This window comes from Marmota marmota, unplaced genomic scaffold (genome assembly GCF_001458135.2).
Source record: "Marmota marmota marmota unplaced genomic scaffold, marMar, whole genome shotgun sequence".
In the NCBI taxonomy this organism is placed as follows: domain Eukaryota; kingdom Metazoa; phylum Chordata; class Mammalia; order Rodentia; family Sciuridae; genus Marmota; species Marmota marmota.
The window spans coordinates 223,870-237,071 of NW_025999894.1; the positions used below are offsets into that span (position 1 = coordinate 223,870).

The 13,202-nt window shown below is 43.0% G+C and overlaps 1 protein-coding gene across 6 annotated transcripts in view; it reads right to left on the reverse strand.

The window, feature by feature from the left end:
- Positions 1-13,202, reverse strand: part of LOC107157133 (multidrug and toxin extrusion protein 1) — a 612,661-nt gene that overhangs the window by 13,134 nt on the left and 586,325 nt on the right. For 5 of the 6 annotated variants that reach the window (XM_048796071.1, XM_015503429.2, XM_048796091.1 and 2 more), the window contains 8 exons: positions 12,947-12,991; positions 9,222-9,319; positions 8,877-8,974; positions 8,648-8,761; positions 8,485-8,552; positions 5,668-5,776; positions 5,464-5,539; positions 472-541 (listed from right to left, as the gene is read on the reverse strand). In XM_048796071.1, the coding sequence (XP_048652028.1) occupies positions 472-541; positions 5,464-5,539; positions 5,668-5,776; positions 8,485-8,552; positions 8,648-8,761; positions 8,877-8,974; positions 9,222-9,319; positions 12,947-12,991 (678 nt within the window). The remainder of the gene's footprint in view (positions 1-471; positions 542-5,463; positions 5,540-5,667; positions 5,777-8,484; positions 8,553-8,647; positions 8,762-8,876; positions 8,975-9,221; positions 9,320-12,946; positions 12,992-13,202) is intronic. The other variant, XM_015503428.2, reaches the window with a different exon arrangement.

Below are 13,202 nucleotides of genomic sequence, written 5' to 3' on the forward strand. Positions count from 1 at the left end.
GGGACGAGAGGTGGGAGGGAAAGGGAGAGAGAAGGGAAATTGCATGGAAATGGAAGGAGACCCTCATTGTTATACAAAATTACATATAAGAGGATGTGAGGGGAAAGGGAAAAAAAATCAAGGGAGAGAAATGAATTACAGTAGATGGGGTAGAGAGAGAAGATGCGAGGGGAGGGGAGGGGGGATAGTAGAGGATAGGAAGGGCAGCAGAATACAACAGTCACTAGTATGGCAGTATGTAAAAACGTGGATGTGTAACCGATGTGATTCTGCAATCTGTATACAGGGTAAAAATGGTAGTTCATAACCCACTTGAATCAAATGTATGAAATATGATATGTCAAGAGCTTTGTAATGTTTTGAACAACCAATAAAAAAAGAGAAAAGAAAAAAAAACCTTCAAAAAAAATTTACCATCATCAGAAGAAACATAATGTAGATCATGAAAGTTCTTAAGGGCATAACACTCACAGCAAGTCCTTCAAAGAGGTGGGACACAGCATAAATTGGGACCACCTGAGCCACCAGAGCAACGATGTCTCTGTTCAGAAAATAAAGCACATGGTGATTAGTGGAACACAAATATGTGGGAAAGGAGAACTATGCAGTTCCCAGGTGGTGGGACTTTGCTCCTGTCTCAGTTCAGCAGCACAGTTCTTGCAGACATGGCCCATGCGTCCTAGCCAATAGCTTCTATGCAGGGACAATGATACAGGTGCTTGGCCCAAAGAAGAAACGAACTGCATGTTGTAGGACATGATTTTTTTTCTCCCCAATGCTAGAGATCCAACTCAGGATCTTGCACATGCTAGGCAAGTGTTTTACCACTAAGCTATACGCCTAGCTCTATCTTATAACTTTTAGGGGAAAAAATTATACATATATGTATATCATTGCTAAATAAAAGTCCTTTGAAAGCAGGCAAATGTAATTGAATGTAATTGCCCAAATGGACCACATAAACCAATTCAATGACTTGGTACTCCACTGCCTGCAAAAACTGAAGCTTACATTTTACTGTCATCCTTCTAAAATAATTCCTTAGACCAGGCACTATGGCGCACCCCTGTGTTCCCAGCTACTCAGGAGGCTGAGGCAGGAGGATCCTAAGTTCAAAGCCAGCCTGGGCAACTCAGCAAAACCCTAATGCAAAAAAAGAAAAAGAAAAGAAAAAAAAAGAAAGAAAGAAAGAAAGAGCTGGGTATGTTGGTGCACAACCGTAATCCTTGTGACTTGGTGGGTTCTGAGGCAGGAGGATTACAAGTCCGAGGCCAGCTTCAGCAATAGAGTGAGGCTCTAAGCAACTTAGCAAGATCTTGTCTCAAAATTAAAAGTAAAAAGGGCTAGGGATGTAGCTCAGTAGTAAAGCCCCATCCCTGAATTTTGGTCACCCAACACCAAAATAAATTTTAAAAGTAAATAAATAAAATTTAAAAATTTAAAAGTGTGTGCTGAGGATGTGTCTCAGAGGCAGAACACTTCTGGGTTCAATCCCACAGTGGATAAAGCATTGCAGAGTTAAGAGTTAAGGTGCTCTCTATGGGAGCTGAAGGTATAGTTCAGTGGTACAGCACCTACCCAGCGTGTATGAGGCTATGAGTTTGATCCCCAGCATCACCAAAAAATGAACAAAAAAGTGCGTTCTATGGAACTAAGGTTAGTAAGTTTTACAGCCATAGATCCTACAAGTGGGCTCTAATTTCTAATGCTAGACTAGATGATTCCCCCGCCCTCAGGGAAGGAGGACTCGTTTGGGATTTAACCCAAGTGCTCTTTACCACTGAGTTACATCCCTTTTTATTTTATTTTATTTATTTATTTATTTATTTTAATTTTTGAGACATTGTTTCGGCTAAGTTGCTGAGACTGGTCCCGAACTTGTGATCCTCCTGAGTCACTGGAATGACAGGCATGTGCCACCGTGCCCCCTAGAGAGACAGATTTAAAAGCCCACATGTGATAGGAAGCAAGAAAAATTCTATCACTGACCTAGGGAGGCAAGAAATTCATCATACCCTTCAGTGGACTGGTCACAAATAAGCCCATATTATTGCATGACAATAAATATTTGTTAAATGAATGAATAAACGAACAAGATGATCACTTCCTCAGAAAGGACAGGAACACAGTTCATTTACTAAAATTTAATGTCTGAATAGGGAAAATTTGCAAATGATTAAAGAAATCAAACAACAGGAAAAGGAGGGTGAGAAGCCTTATGGCCACAGTCTTCCAGTCCACCCCATTACTACCCTGTCCTCCCAGGTAACAATTTTTTCTACTTTCTGTATTTGTCCAGTTTTAATGAAAATATAAGCAAATACAAATGGATATTCTTGATTTCTGTACACTATCACTTCACAAAAAGCATTCTGTACATGATCTGCATCTTGCCGTTTCCACCTCTCATCTTCACCTTTCCTATTCTACCAAAATATATTATTTTCAATGTGTTGTTCAATTCTTGCCTACTAATACTTTATTTTGGATTTTTATTTCTTTTTCTTTTGGGTGCTGGGGATTGAATCCAGGGTGCTGTGCAGCCTAAGCTTGCATGCTGGGCACACCCAAGGAGCACACCCCTGACTCTTTATTTTGGATTTTTAAATCCATATTAATAAGTGAGAATGATTTGATTTTCTTTTTTTTTTAATGTGCAAATTTTGTAGATTCTGGAGCCACTGTTATGTTTGCTTCATAAACAGAATGCTGAAATTCCATTTTTCTGTGCTGAGGAATAGTTTAAACATGACTGGAATTTTATCTACATTGTAAAGATTGGATAAAATTCTCCTTTGGGACCCTCTGGAACTACTGCTTTTTTGGCATTTTGAGTTACTGTCTCTTATTTCTCATAAGGAAATCACTATGTTTAGACTTTCAATCCCTTTTTTGGGTAATTTTTTAATGTATATATTTTTCTAGTTGTTGATGGACCTTTAATTTATTTTATATGTGGTGCTGAAAATCGAACCCAGTGCCTCACACATGCTAGGCAAGTGCTCTACACTGAGCCACAACCCCTGCTCTTCTTCAGTAAATTTTGATCAATTATTTTCTTAGAGAATTGTCTATTTCTTCCAGTTCTTAAAAATTCTCTTGCAAAAATAAAAACGTACAAACTGATTTCTCTCATGGATTTTTTTTTTTTAAAGATGATGATTTGCAGTAATTCACTCCTTTCTTACTACTTTGTGTAGAGGGACTTTCTCCTTCTCTCCCCTGAGATTAAACAGGCCCTGCTTCATTTATATCATGGATTTTGCTCATTTCAGTTGCTTCTTGGCTCCTTAGTGACAGCAACACATTCTGAGAAACACTATTGTTAGCTGATGTCGCCATTGTTCGAACATCTCAGAATGAACAAACTTACACAAACCTGATGGTGTACCCTACTACACACCTTGGTTAAATAGTGTGTGTGTGTGTGTGTGTGTGCACGCACGTGCAGTATAGCCTATTATTCCTATGGCTCCTAGGGCCATGATAAAGACAACAGCATGAGGTTAAGTCAAATGCAAGATAAAAGAATGCAATCAAGAGAAGCAGGTCCTAGGTGGTGCATGGGGCTCTGCAGACATAATACTGCTTCATGGGAAACCTTTATAAGGAGGAGTGCACTCTAAAATAATGATTGAAAGTGCAGTGCGATAAATACATAAACCAATAATATAAAGTCAGTTATTATAATCATCAAGTATTATGTAATATAGATCAAGTATTATGTAATATATACATGTTCATGTTATACTTTTATACAAGTGGCAGAGCATCACCACAAACATGTGAGTGGTGACAGCTGTGGCATCAAGAGGCCACAGAACAGGAATTTTCAGCTCTTTTATAATCTGACGGGTCATATATTCAGTCCATCATTGACCAAAATGTCATCATGTTGCACATGATGTATTTTGATATTTGCGTTTCCTGTGTCTCCTAATCTCAAAGATACAGTTTTTAAGTCTTTTTTTTTTTTCATCCTTTTTCCTGCTCTGTGTGGTTTCCAGAAGTGGACAGAATGCAATCTCCCACATTCCCAATGGAACCGTCAATGGTTAATTCTGATTTCCTTTGAGAAAAATGAGAACTATTTATGATTGCCTTCCCTACTCATCCCAAAATGGAAAATCTGTAATACAATGGCAGAGGATGAAAAAAAAACTATCTGAATATAGAAGATAAATATCTGAAGAGTAAACTGAAAGTTTGTTCTGCCCACTCCAATGGCTTTTTGAAACCATGAAGCAAAAGCCAATTTGCCATTTGGAATTGCTAACAAGGGATCCCAAATAAGAAGTATTCCCATGGTATTTCTGTATAGTTAAAATGTACCAGCTAGCCTCATCAATGAAGAAGAAAAGAAAAATTTGCAAAGCAGAAGGGTATTTATCACACTCCAGAATTCTTCAGCAATCAATCTAATACTGTGATTCCTTTTATCCCCAGCCCCATTTTGTATTTTATTTAGAGACAAGGTCTTACTGAGTTGCTCAGTGCCTTGCCGTTGCTGAGGCTGGCTTTGAACTCATGAACCTCCTGCCACACCCGGCCAATACTTCTGAGACAGCTTATGAGTGAAATTTTGACTTCCATCTGATTTGGCAAAAATATTATGCATACTCTATAAACCAGGCAGTTTGGCAGATATAAAATGATTCATGTCATTGGAGCCAAGATAATTGTTGAGTAGCCCTAATCAGAAATATTACACCAGAATTGTTCCAGATTTTTTTTCCAGATTTTAAAATATTTGCATATAAATAATGAGGCATCTTGGTATGGGACTTAAATTTAAACACAAAATTCATTGATGTTTCATAGATACCTCATACACATAGGCTGAAGGTAATTTTTTATTTTATTTTTTTTGTACCCTTAACCACTAAGCTACATTCTCAGTTCTTTTTATTTTTTGATTTTGGGACAGGGTCTCACTAAGTTGCTTAGGGCCTTACAAGTTTGCTGAGGCTGGCCTTGAATTTGTGATCCCCCTGCCACAGCCTCTGGAGTCACTGGGATTATAGGCATGTGCCACCACACCTGGCCTGAAGATAATTTTATGCAATATTTTAGAGTGCCTAGATTTTGCCTGCTAGCTGTCACGTGAGGTGAGGTGTAGAATTTTCCACTTGTGGCATCATGCTGGTGCTCCAAAGGTTTCAGACTCTGGAATACATCTGATTTGAATTTTGGAATGCTATAATCATCTGAAAATGTATTCAATAGTAACAAAAAACATTAAAAAAAAAAAAAGACATGACCATCAGAAGGGTAATACCACTACCAATAGCCATCAAACTGACATTCTAGAATATAAAAAGATTCCCACATCTAATTAGTAGAGTTTCTGATCTTGCAAAAGACTCAGACCCATCCTGAGATGCATCTATCCCAGGCTCCCACCCCTCATGACAGCAACTCTTTCGCACAGATTTTACCTTTCAAGAAAATCCTGGCACTCACCGGTCAGTAGTGAAAATGTATCCCACGAGGTCCTTACAGCTTAACAGCAGGACACAAAATGTTATAGCAAAGAGCTCTGGAGGTGAGAGGGAAAAAACAGCACAGTCAACAAGGAGGTCCGAAGGACACAGGGGCACCCGGGTTTCATGTACAGAGGCTACAGGCACTATGAGGCTCATGCACAGGGCCAATGGGTCTAAGCACCTGTGACCAGCAGGGAAACCACAGAGGACTTCTTTGCCTGCTCAATGTTGCCAGCACCCAAAGCATTTCCTACCCGGACATTGGCAGCCACACTGAAGCCCGCAGGGATCTAAAATGAAAAGGAAGCCTACAACAACAAAACTGCAAAATGAGAACAAGAAACAGAGAAGCAACTTGGTGCCTCATATCTCCAAGGCAAAACTTGGTCCTATAAATTCTGTAACCTAATTTGCAAATGGCCTTGGTCCTGCTGGGATGCCCAGGGCTTATGTGGAACCTGGATCCTCAAGATAATGATGCTCATCATACTCTGGACTTTTCTGTGAGTTTCTGAACCTCTGCCAGAGGAGGATCCCACAATCACAATCCTCCTCTGGGTATGGGGGAAGGGGAAGGGGATGAGCTACCCAGAGCCCACGCTAGTGTCTATTCTGAAAGATCATCAAGGGATTAAGTTTAGAAGACAGAAACTTGGTACCAAAGGAAGTATAAGGAAACCGAATTGGCACTGTAGTTAACGAATCAGGATTCTGAAGTCAGACAGCCTGCGTTCAAATCTCTGTGACCCTGAGCAAGTTACCTCTCTAGACCTATGCTTTGCAATCTCAAGTTACTTCTACTTTCTGGACCTTCATTATTTTATCTGTAAAAAGGTTTCAGTCATGGAGCCTACTGGACAGGGATACTGTGGGTCTTTACTGAGTCCATACCTGCTTACTGCTTAAGACAGTGTCTCACAGTTAGTAATTGCTCAATACAATTTACCATGACTATTATCTATAAATTTTCCACTTGGCAAATATTAATAAAGAAAAAAGATTCATCACTCTATAAAAGTTGCTATATAGTCAGGATAACTAAGGATGGGGTTAAAGAAAATCTAATACACAGATTGAGGAAGGATTGAGAGATGTAAAAGAAATGGAAGACTTAGTCCCCACCTACAAGCTCACGAAAGGGACAGAGATCTTGCAACAAATGATTTCTTCACCATAAAGGAAGATATAGGGACATGAGAGGGAGAAATCTGGCAGGCACCACCTTAACTAAGCAACCCAAATTAACATCACCAATGATAGAACCATCGGTATCATGTGCCTCCTGATACAAGGCCCTGAGAAGAAGCACATGGCATTGCTTCTATAATATTCCTGCCAAAAATAGATATTAGTCTGAATCTATTTATGAGAAAATAGGTAGAACACACAGTCAAGGAAGACAGAGAAAGTCTAAGGATTTGTTCCAGATTAAAGAACTCTAAAGAGACATGTCACCCTAATGTCAAAGGAAATAAACAGTTATAGAGGAGATTATTGGGACAATTGGTGGCATTTAATTATGGACCTTGCAGATAAATAAACAGGCAGGTAGGTAGACAGATAGGCAGAGCCAGCAAACGGAGCAAAATGTGAGCAGTTGTTGAATCTGCAGAAAGGGGTCCTTCTTTTTGAAGAGAGAGAAGTAGAAATGTAAATTCTTACAAGCCTGTTGGAAGGTATATGCAACACATACAAAGGACTTGAAATTGTACATTAAATGTCACTTGGTACAAATTTAAAGAAATAATCGAGCAAGTACACAGAGACGTTCATCCTAGGATGTTCATTGAGGTGTCCATTTTATACATAGCCAAATGGAGGAGAGAATGTAACCCTAATGCCACAAAAAAACTCAAAGCATCTTTGCTGATTTTAGTCACTTTCCACATTACAAATGCCCCTTTCCATCGCGCGCGTGCGTGCGTGTGTGTGTGTGTGTGTGTGTGTGGTATGCCGGCGATGGAACCCAGGAACTAGCACATGCTAGGCAAGCACCCTACCAATGGAGCTACACCCCCAAACCCTGTCTTTAATTTTATATTTCTAAAGTGATAACTTGCTATAGAAGAGAGTCCTTCAGAATATGCAATGGATGTTTTCCGTAAATCAAAGTCACAGAAAATCCTCAAATGAGTGGAGTTCCTCAAATGAATGGAAATCCTGCTTCCCATTCTTAGGAGGACCCATTATGATTTAGGAGGCTTCAGAACCAAGCAGTTGGGCATGGTAAGTAACTTAGCCTTTATGGCCACATACCCTGTTTCATCTCACCTGACCCCTCAAGGCATTTATGTTGTGACAACTGAAAAGATTCTAAATGTGTGAAAATACAATCAAACCTGTCCAACTTGAATTGTGATAGAGACAGAAAGCTAGAAGATTGTTATGATTTGGATATGAGGTGTCTCCCCAAAGCTCCTGTGTTAATGCTAGAGGTTATGGGAGCTGTAACCCAATCAGTGGATTAATCCATTTGATGGATTAAGAACTTGAAAAGACTACCACACTGGGTGGTAACTGTAAGCAGCTGGACCATGGCTAGAGAAGGAGGGTCACTGGGAGCATGCCCTTAAGGATTATATCTTGTCCCCTGGCTCCCCCTTCTCTTTCTGGTCCCATGAGGCAGCCTTCCTTCATCACGCCCTCTACCATGATGCTTGTGGGCCCAGCGCAATGGAATCGGCTGTCCGTGGACTGAACCCCTGAAACCATGAACCCAAAATAAACTTTTCCTCCTCTAAGTTCTTCTTGTCAGGTTTTTGGTCACAGCAATGAAAAGCGAACACATAGATCATTTGGAGTTTCTGCCTAACTCCCGCTTCAGCTCACCGGGAAGATCCAGCCATACCATAAGGACCCTCCTGGGCTTTCGGATAACATTCATCAATCATTTCACAAATTACTTACGCCACAAATGCTGTGCCCATCAAAGAACGCCACTTGCAGAATACCAAGCAAGGGGAACACCTAGCATGTCCACATGGTGGCACTCACTTACCATGTACACGATGATGGCTAGCTCATACACGATGGACTGAGCTCCCAGCTCCACCATGCCAAGGATACCTGGTGAATCAAGAAAGCTGACACCTTGCTTTTGGACCGATCTCCCCAATCCCCTGTACCCTACCCCCATTTTCACAAATCATCCCTATACAGACCACTCAGGAAGCTCCCAATCTCGTAGGCCCACCACTCGATGCACAGCATGAGCATGCTTGGGATAGCCAGGCGCAGGAAGGAGGCCCAGTCCTGCAGGCACTCGAGGGACCACCCTGCAGGCACACACACACACACACACACACACATTTCCAGCATTATCTGGCCATTGGGCTGAACTCAGCCCAAGGCAAAGGCTCATCCACATTAGAAGACAAAAGGCAGTCGTACCTCCCCATGTAGCTTGATGCAGTTTTCTCCCAAGGATGTAGAGAAAGAGGAGGAGAGCCAGGGTGAACTGAGCAATCATATTGGCCAATGCAGAACCCCTGGAAAAGACAGTCCTTGTAAGGGCAGGCACCTGTGCTTCACCTTGTCCAAGCCTTCCTCAGTGAGGAGGGAAGCCATGCCCCTTGTTGTACTCTCTTCAGCAGGTTCCAAGATTATCTTCCCAGGACAGTACATCCCTCCATCCCCAATAGGGTTTTCCAGAGTAGCAGAAGGAGGCTACACAAGGAACAGCAAGTGCCCACCCTTCTTCCCCTTGGAGAAGTCCCAAGGGGAGGCTGGACTCACATCACCCCAAGATGCAGTTGATGGAGAAACAGGTAGTTGGCAAGGGCATTGACAAGGTTAGCGGCAACTCCCGTCAGGATCTGGGGCAGAACAATTCCCTGGAACAAGGAGATGACACAGGCCACACTTACCAGACACTCTCCAGCTAGCCTGCTCAGCTGGGTGTTTATCTCTGGTGTAGCAGGAGGGGTTAACTGGGGTGCAGTATTAGGTCCCTGCTACTCCTACCTCCCCACTCTCCCAGTCCCTCCTCTTGCTTCTCTTTCTAAAGCATGAAGTGAAGAGCTCTAACCACAGAGAGACGTACGGGCAAGAAATGTGGAGAAAGCAGAGAGAAGAGAAATGGCTCATCTCCAAAGGTTCCAGGATGCAGGAGCTGACAGGTTTTAAAAAGGCACTTCTACACTGGACGGTGTGTGAAAGTGCAATACTCTCTCAACCAAAATGGGAATTCAGAAAAATCGACCAAAGAAGATCTTGTGAAACTAGTGTTTCTTTCTGGAGGTGTGTAGAACAGACTATATCATAGCTGACTCTGAGAAACAGGGGCAGGAAAAATGTCCAGTCTATTTGGGTATTTCAAATGCAGACTTAGGGGCTAGGGTGTAGCTCAGTGGGGGAGCACTTGCCTAGCATGTTTGAAGCCCTGGGTTCAGTTCCTAGGGGGAAAGTAGCAAATCAAATGAAGACTTAGCACATGGACATAAAATAACATTTTATGGATGGCAAAATCTGTCCTGCCACATAAGGATAGAAGAACAGAATACGTAGGCTGCAAAGACAAGAGGGAACACTATTGCTCCCAAAGTCTCATTGCTCCCATAAACATGTCTTTCTTCTTCTTTTTTTTTTCTTTGAATGACTGCTGCTTTCTTACACACTGAGAAATTTTCTTCTCAAAATCAAAGTCTGTAAGAAATGTTGCTGTTTGAAATGATCTCAGTAAAAAGAAAACATCCCACTCTTCCTTTTGACTTTAACACAAAAGCATCTTTCGGGGCTGAGGGTGAAGCCCAGGGGTAGAGCACTCCCTAGCATGTACAAGACCCTGGGTTCCACCCCCTGCACCATAAAAGGAAAAAGAAAGTAGCTTCAATTTCCACCCCACGTGCAGAACTTCACATGAGTCCCTGGATGTAGTGGATTACATCCACCTGCCTCCTACATCCACCACAGCTTTACAGTTTCAGAAGGAAGAGGACCTGGGTCCATGTTACAGTGTAGACTTGATGCTGGTCCTTCACTCAGAGCCCTATTCTGTTCTAAGCCCACCAATCACCGCTTCATTTAAATTTCACCTGAACCCCAGCCTTCTTCAAACTCATTCTAACTCCTCTTCTTCATCTGATGAGACTCTCCATGACTCCTCTGATTTTTCTCTCAATAATGATTGGAAAAACCTAACAGGTTCATCTCTGATGGCTCAGGCAGAAGGGGCCAGGACAAGAGTCTTCTTTGACAACCACTTACATAAACCACTTATTTATCAAAAAGCCCCTGGTTAGTTTTTTAGCCAGGGAGCTTACGATCAGATTTACATTTGAGTCTGAAGATAAAATCAGCATTGTGGTGTTGGATGGACTCAGAGAAAGACTGGCAGCAGGTACACTTAGATTCTACAGAAATGACAGAGAACAAATGGCAAGAAATGAATTAGGCGGTGGCATCGAGGAGGGGGAGGGGCAGGTAGCACCTATGGGACCAGGTGACTGAGCAGACAGATGTAGGAGGAAGAAAAAAGAAGAAGTTACAGCCAGGCGTGGTGGCGCACGCCTGTAATGCCAGCGGCTTGGGAGGCTGGGGCAGGAGGATTGCGAGTTCAAAGCCAACCTCAGCAAAAGCAAGGCCTAAGCAACTCAGTGAGACCCTGTCTCTAAATAAAATACAAAATAGAGCTGGGGATGTGGCTCAGTGGTCCAGTGCCCCTGAGTTCAATCCCTGGTACGGAAAAAAAAAAGAAGTTGTTAAAGGTGTGACAGAGCCTATGAAAGACAGATTACAAGGAGAGAAAGTGGTGGAGGCCATGGATTGAGATGGTATCCAGGCAGGGGAGGAGCAGGCTTGTGGGCAGGATGAAGAGGTCTTATATGCTACATGCATGAGTCTCCCAAAGACAGCTGGAAATATCACCTGGAGGTCAGAGACAGATGTGGAAGTTAAGTGCACACAAATATACTCAAAGAGGTAGCTCCCTCAGAGAAAGTCACAGGAGACCCAGGGAGGTCACTTTCCTACCTGAACATTTAAGGATTTCCTAGGCTCCTCTGTTCTCTTCCTCCCCTATGCCCCCTCTTGCAGATTACGAAGTCTCTCCATCACAGCCAGTTGCTTCTTTTTGTTCTACACTCAACTACTGACCAGGCTTCTCACTAGGGAGGGCCCCTGAGAAAGAAACTTTGGGGTAAAGTGCCACTCCCTCCTCTCCGATGGTCCCTCCAGTCCACCTGCCCTCTCATTCTATTGAGCTCACCACGATCGCATGTCCTGCTGCTCCCACAAGGCAATGCTTCCTTCCTCACGGACCTTCATCATCCCACTACCTCCATAACTACCTCATCTCTGCTCTGCTAATTAGCTTGTTTCCCACAAACTAAAGCCCTCAGCAGAGAACATGAGGCTCTGCTCCAGCAGCCCCTGGGCCAGCGCACCCTTCTAACGCCATCACCCACAGTGTCCCCCAACACTGCAGCCCCACTATCTGGGGTACCCTTCCCTTGCTTTCTCCTTAGAAACCGCTCATGCTCACCATAACTCTGTTCACACCTCTGACCCTCCTCAGCTCAGGGCTCCTACTTCTAGATCCCACATATTTCTGAAAAATGGTGTTTTCCTACCCACTGTCCTCACTTGACCAAATTAGGGCCTGACGTTAAGGCCACCAAGAATGCTGACTTCTGGGTTGGGGATGGAACTCAGTAGTAGAGCATTTGCCCAGCATGCACAAGGCCCTGGGTTCCAGCCCCTCAGTCTAAAGATAGTTTGAGTATATAATTCTAACATTTAAAGATTGGAAGATTCTTTATTTTTTTTTAATACAGTAATGTTCAATTGAGATCATGAAGAAGGTAGGCAACTTACTCTTTTCCTTCTCCTTTCCCTCATTCTTCACGTTCCTCATGCTAGGAAAGCCTGCCTGTGTGATGGGGATCCACATCCCAGTCCCCATTTACCTGGATTGTTCTAGAAGCAAGTCCATGGTCGTACATCAAACACTGGCATCATGAATCCACAACTACCAAATCAGGCGACCATTCTGGGACCTTTGGCCACTGCTGCTAGCCACATATGAAAAGTCCTGACTAACATTAGATGTCATTAAAATTGAAGCTTATATGTCCCCACTGGGAAAACTGGGGGCTTTCAGACAGAATCAAGCAGAGAAGCTGGCTCTCTGGAACCAGACAGGTCATTTGACCCTCATTTCTCTCCAGAGAGAAGACAGGCCTGCACTCTTCCTTCCAAGGAGCCAGTTTAAAATATAAGAGCCAAAGAACACAGAGGGTCCAACCCTATTTTGCCAATGACAATATTTCCCAGTGGGAACTGGATGTGAATTTTCCAGAGCCAAAAATAATATTTTATTTCCTTGATATCACTTAGCACCCCTCTCCACATCAAAGTCCTGAGCGCACAACCTTGAAAATGTCCCCCACTCTGGGGTCTCTGAGTATGCACAGGGCCCCCATCCCATTAGCCTCCCAAAGGAAAAGAACTGTCCACATTACCTGGTTGAGCAAGTATTTAACTTGTAATATATAAAGAAAGGTTGCCTGCAAGAGAACCAGAGGTGGATGTTAACGTTGTGGTCTGGCCACACATCAGTGAGCGGGGAGCCACGGCTGGCTTGTGCCGTAACCAAGACCCAGCTGCCCTCTGCCCCCACAGGGACCCACCAAGCCTCCCTCTAAGCACAGGGTCAGGAGCAGGGCATTTGTGTGGCCAAGGAGTTTCCACACATCTCTCTTATGGATTCATATGATC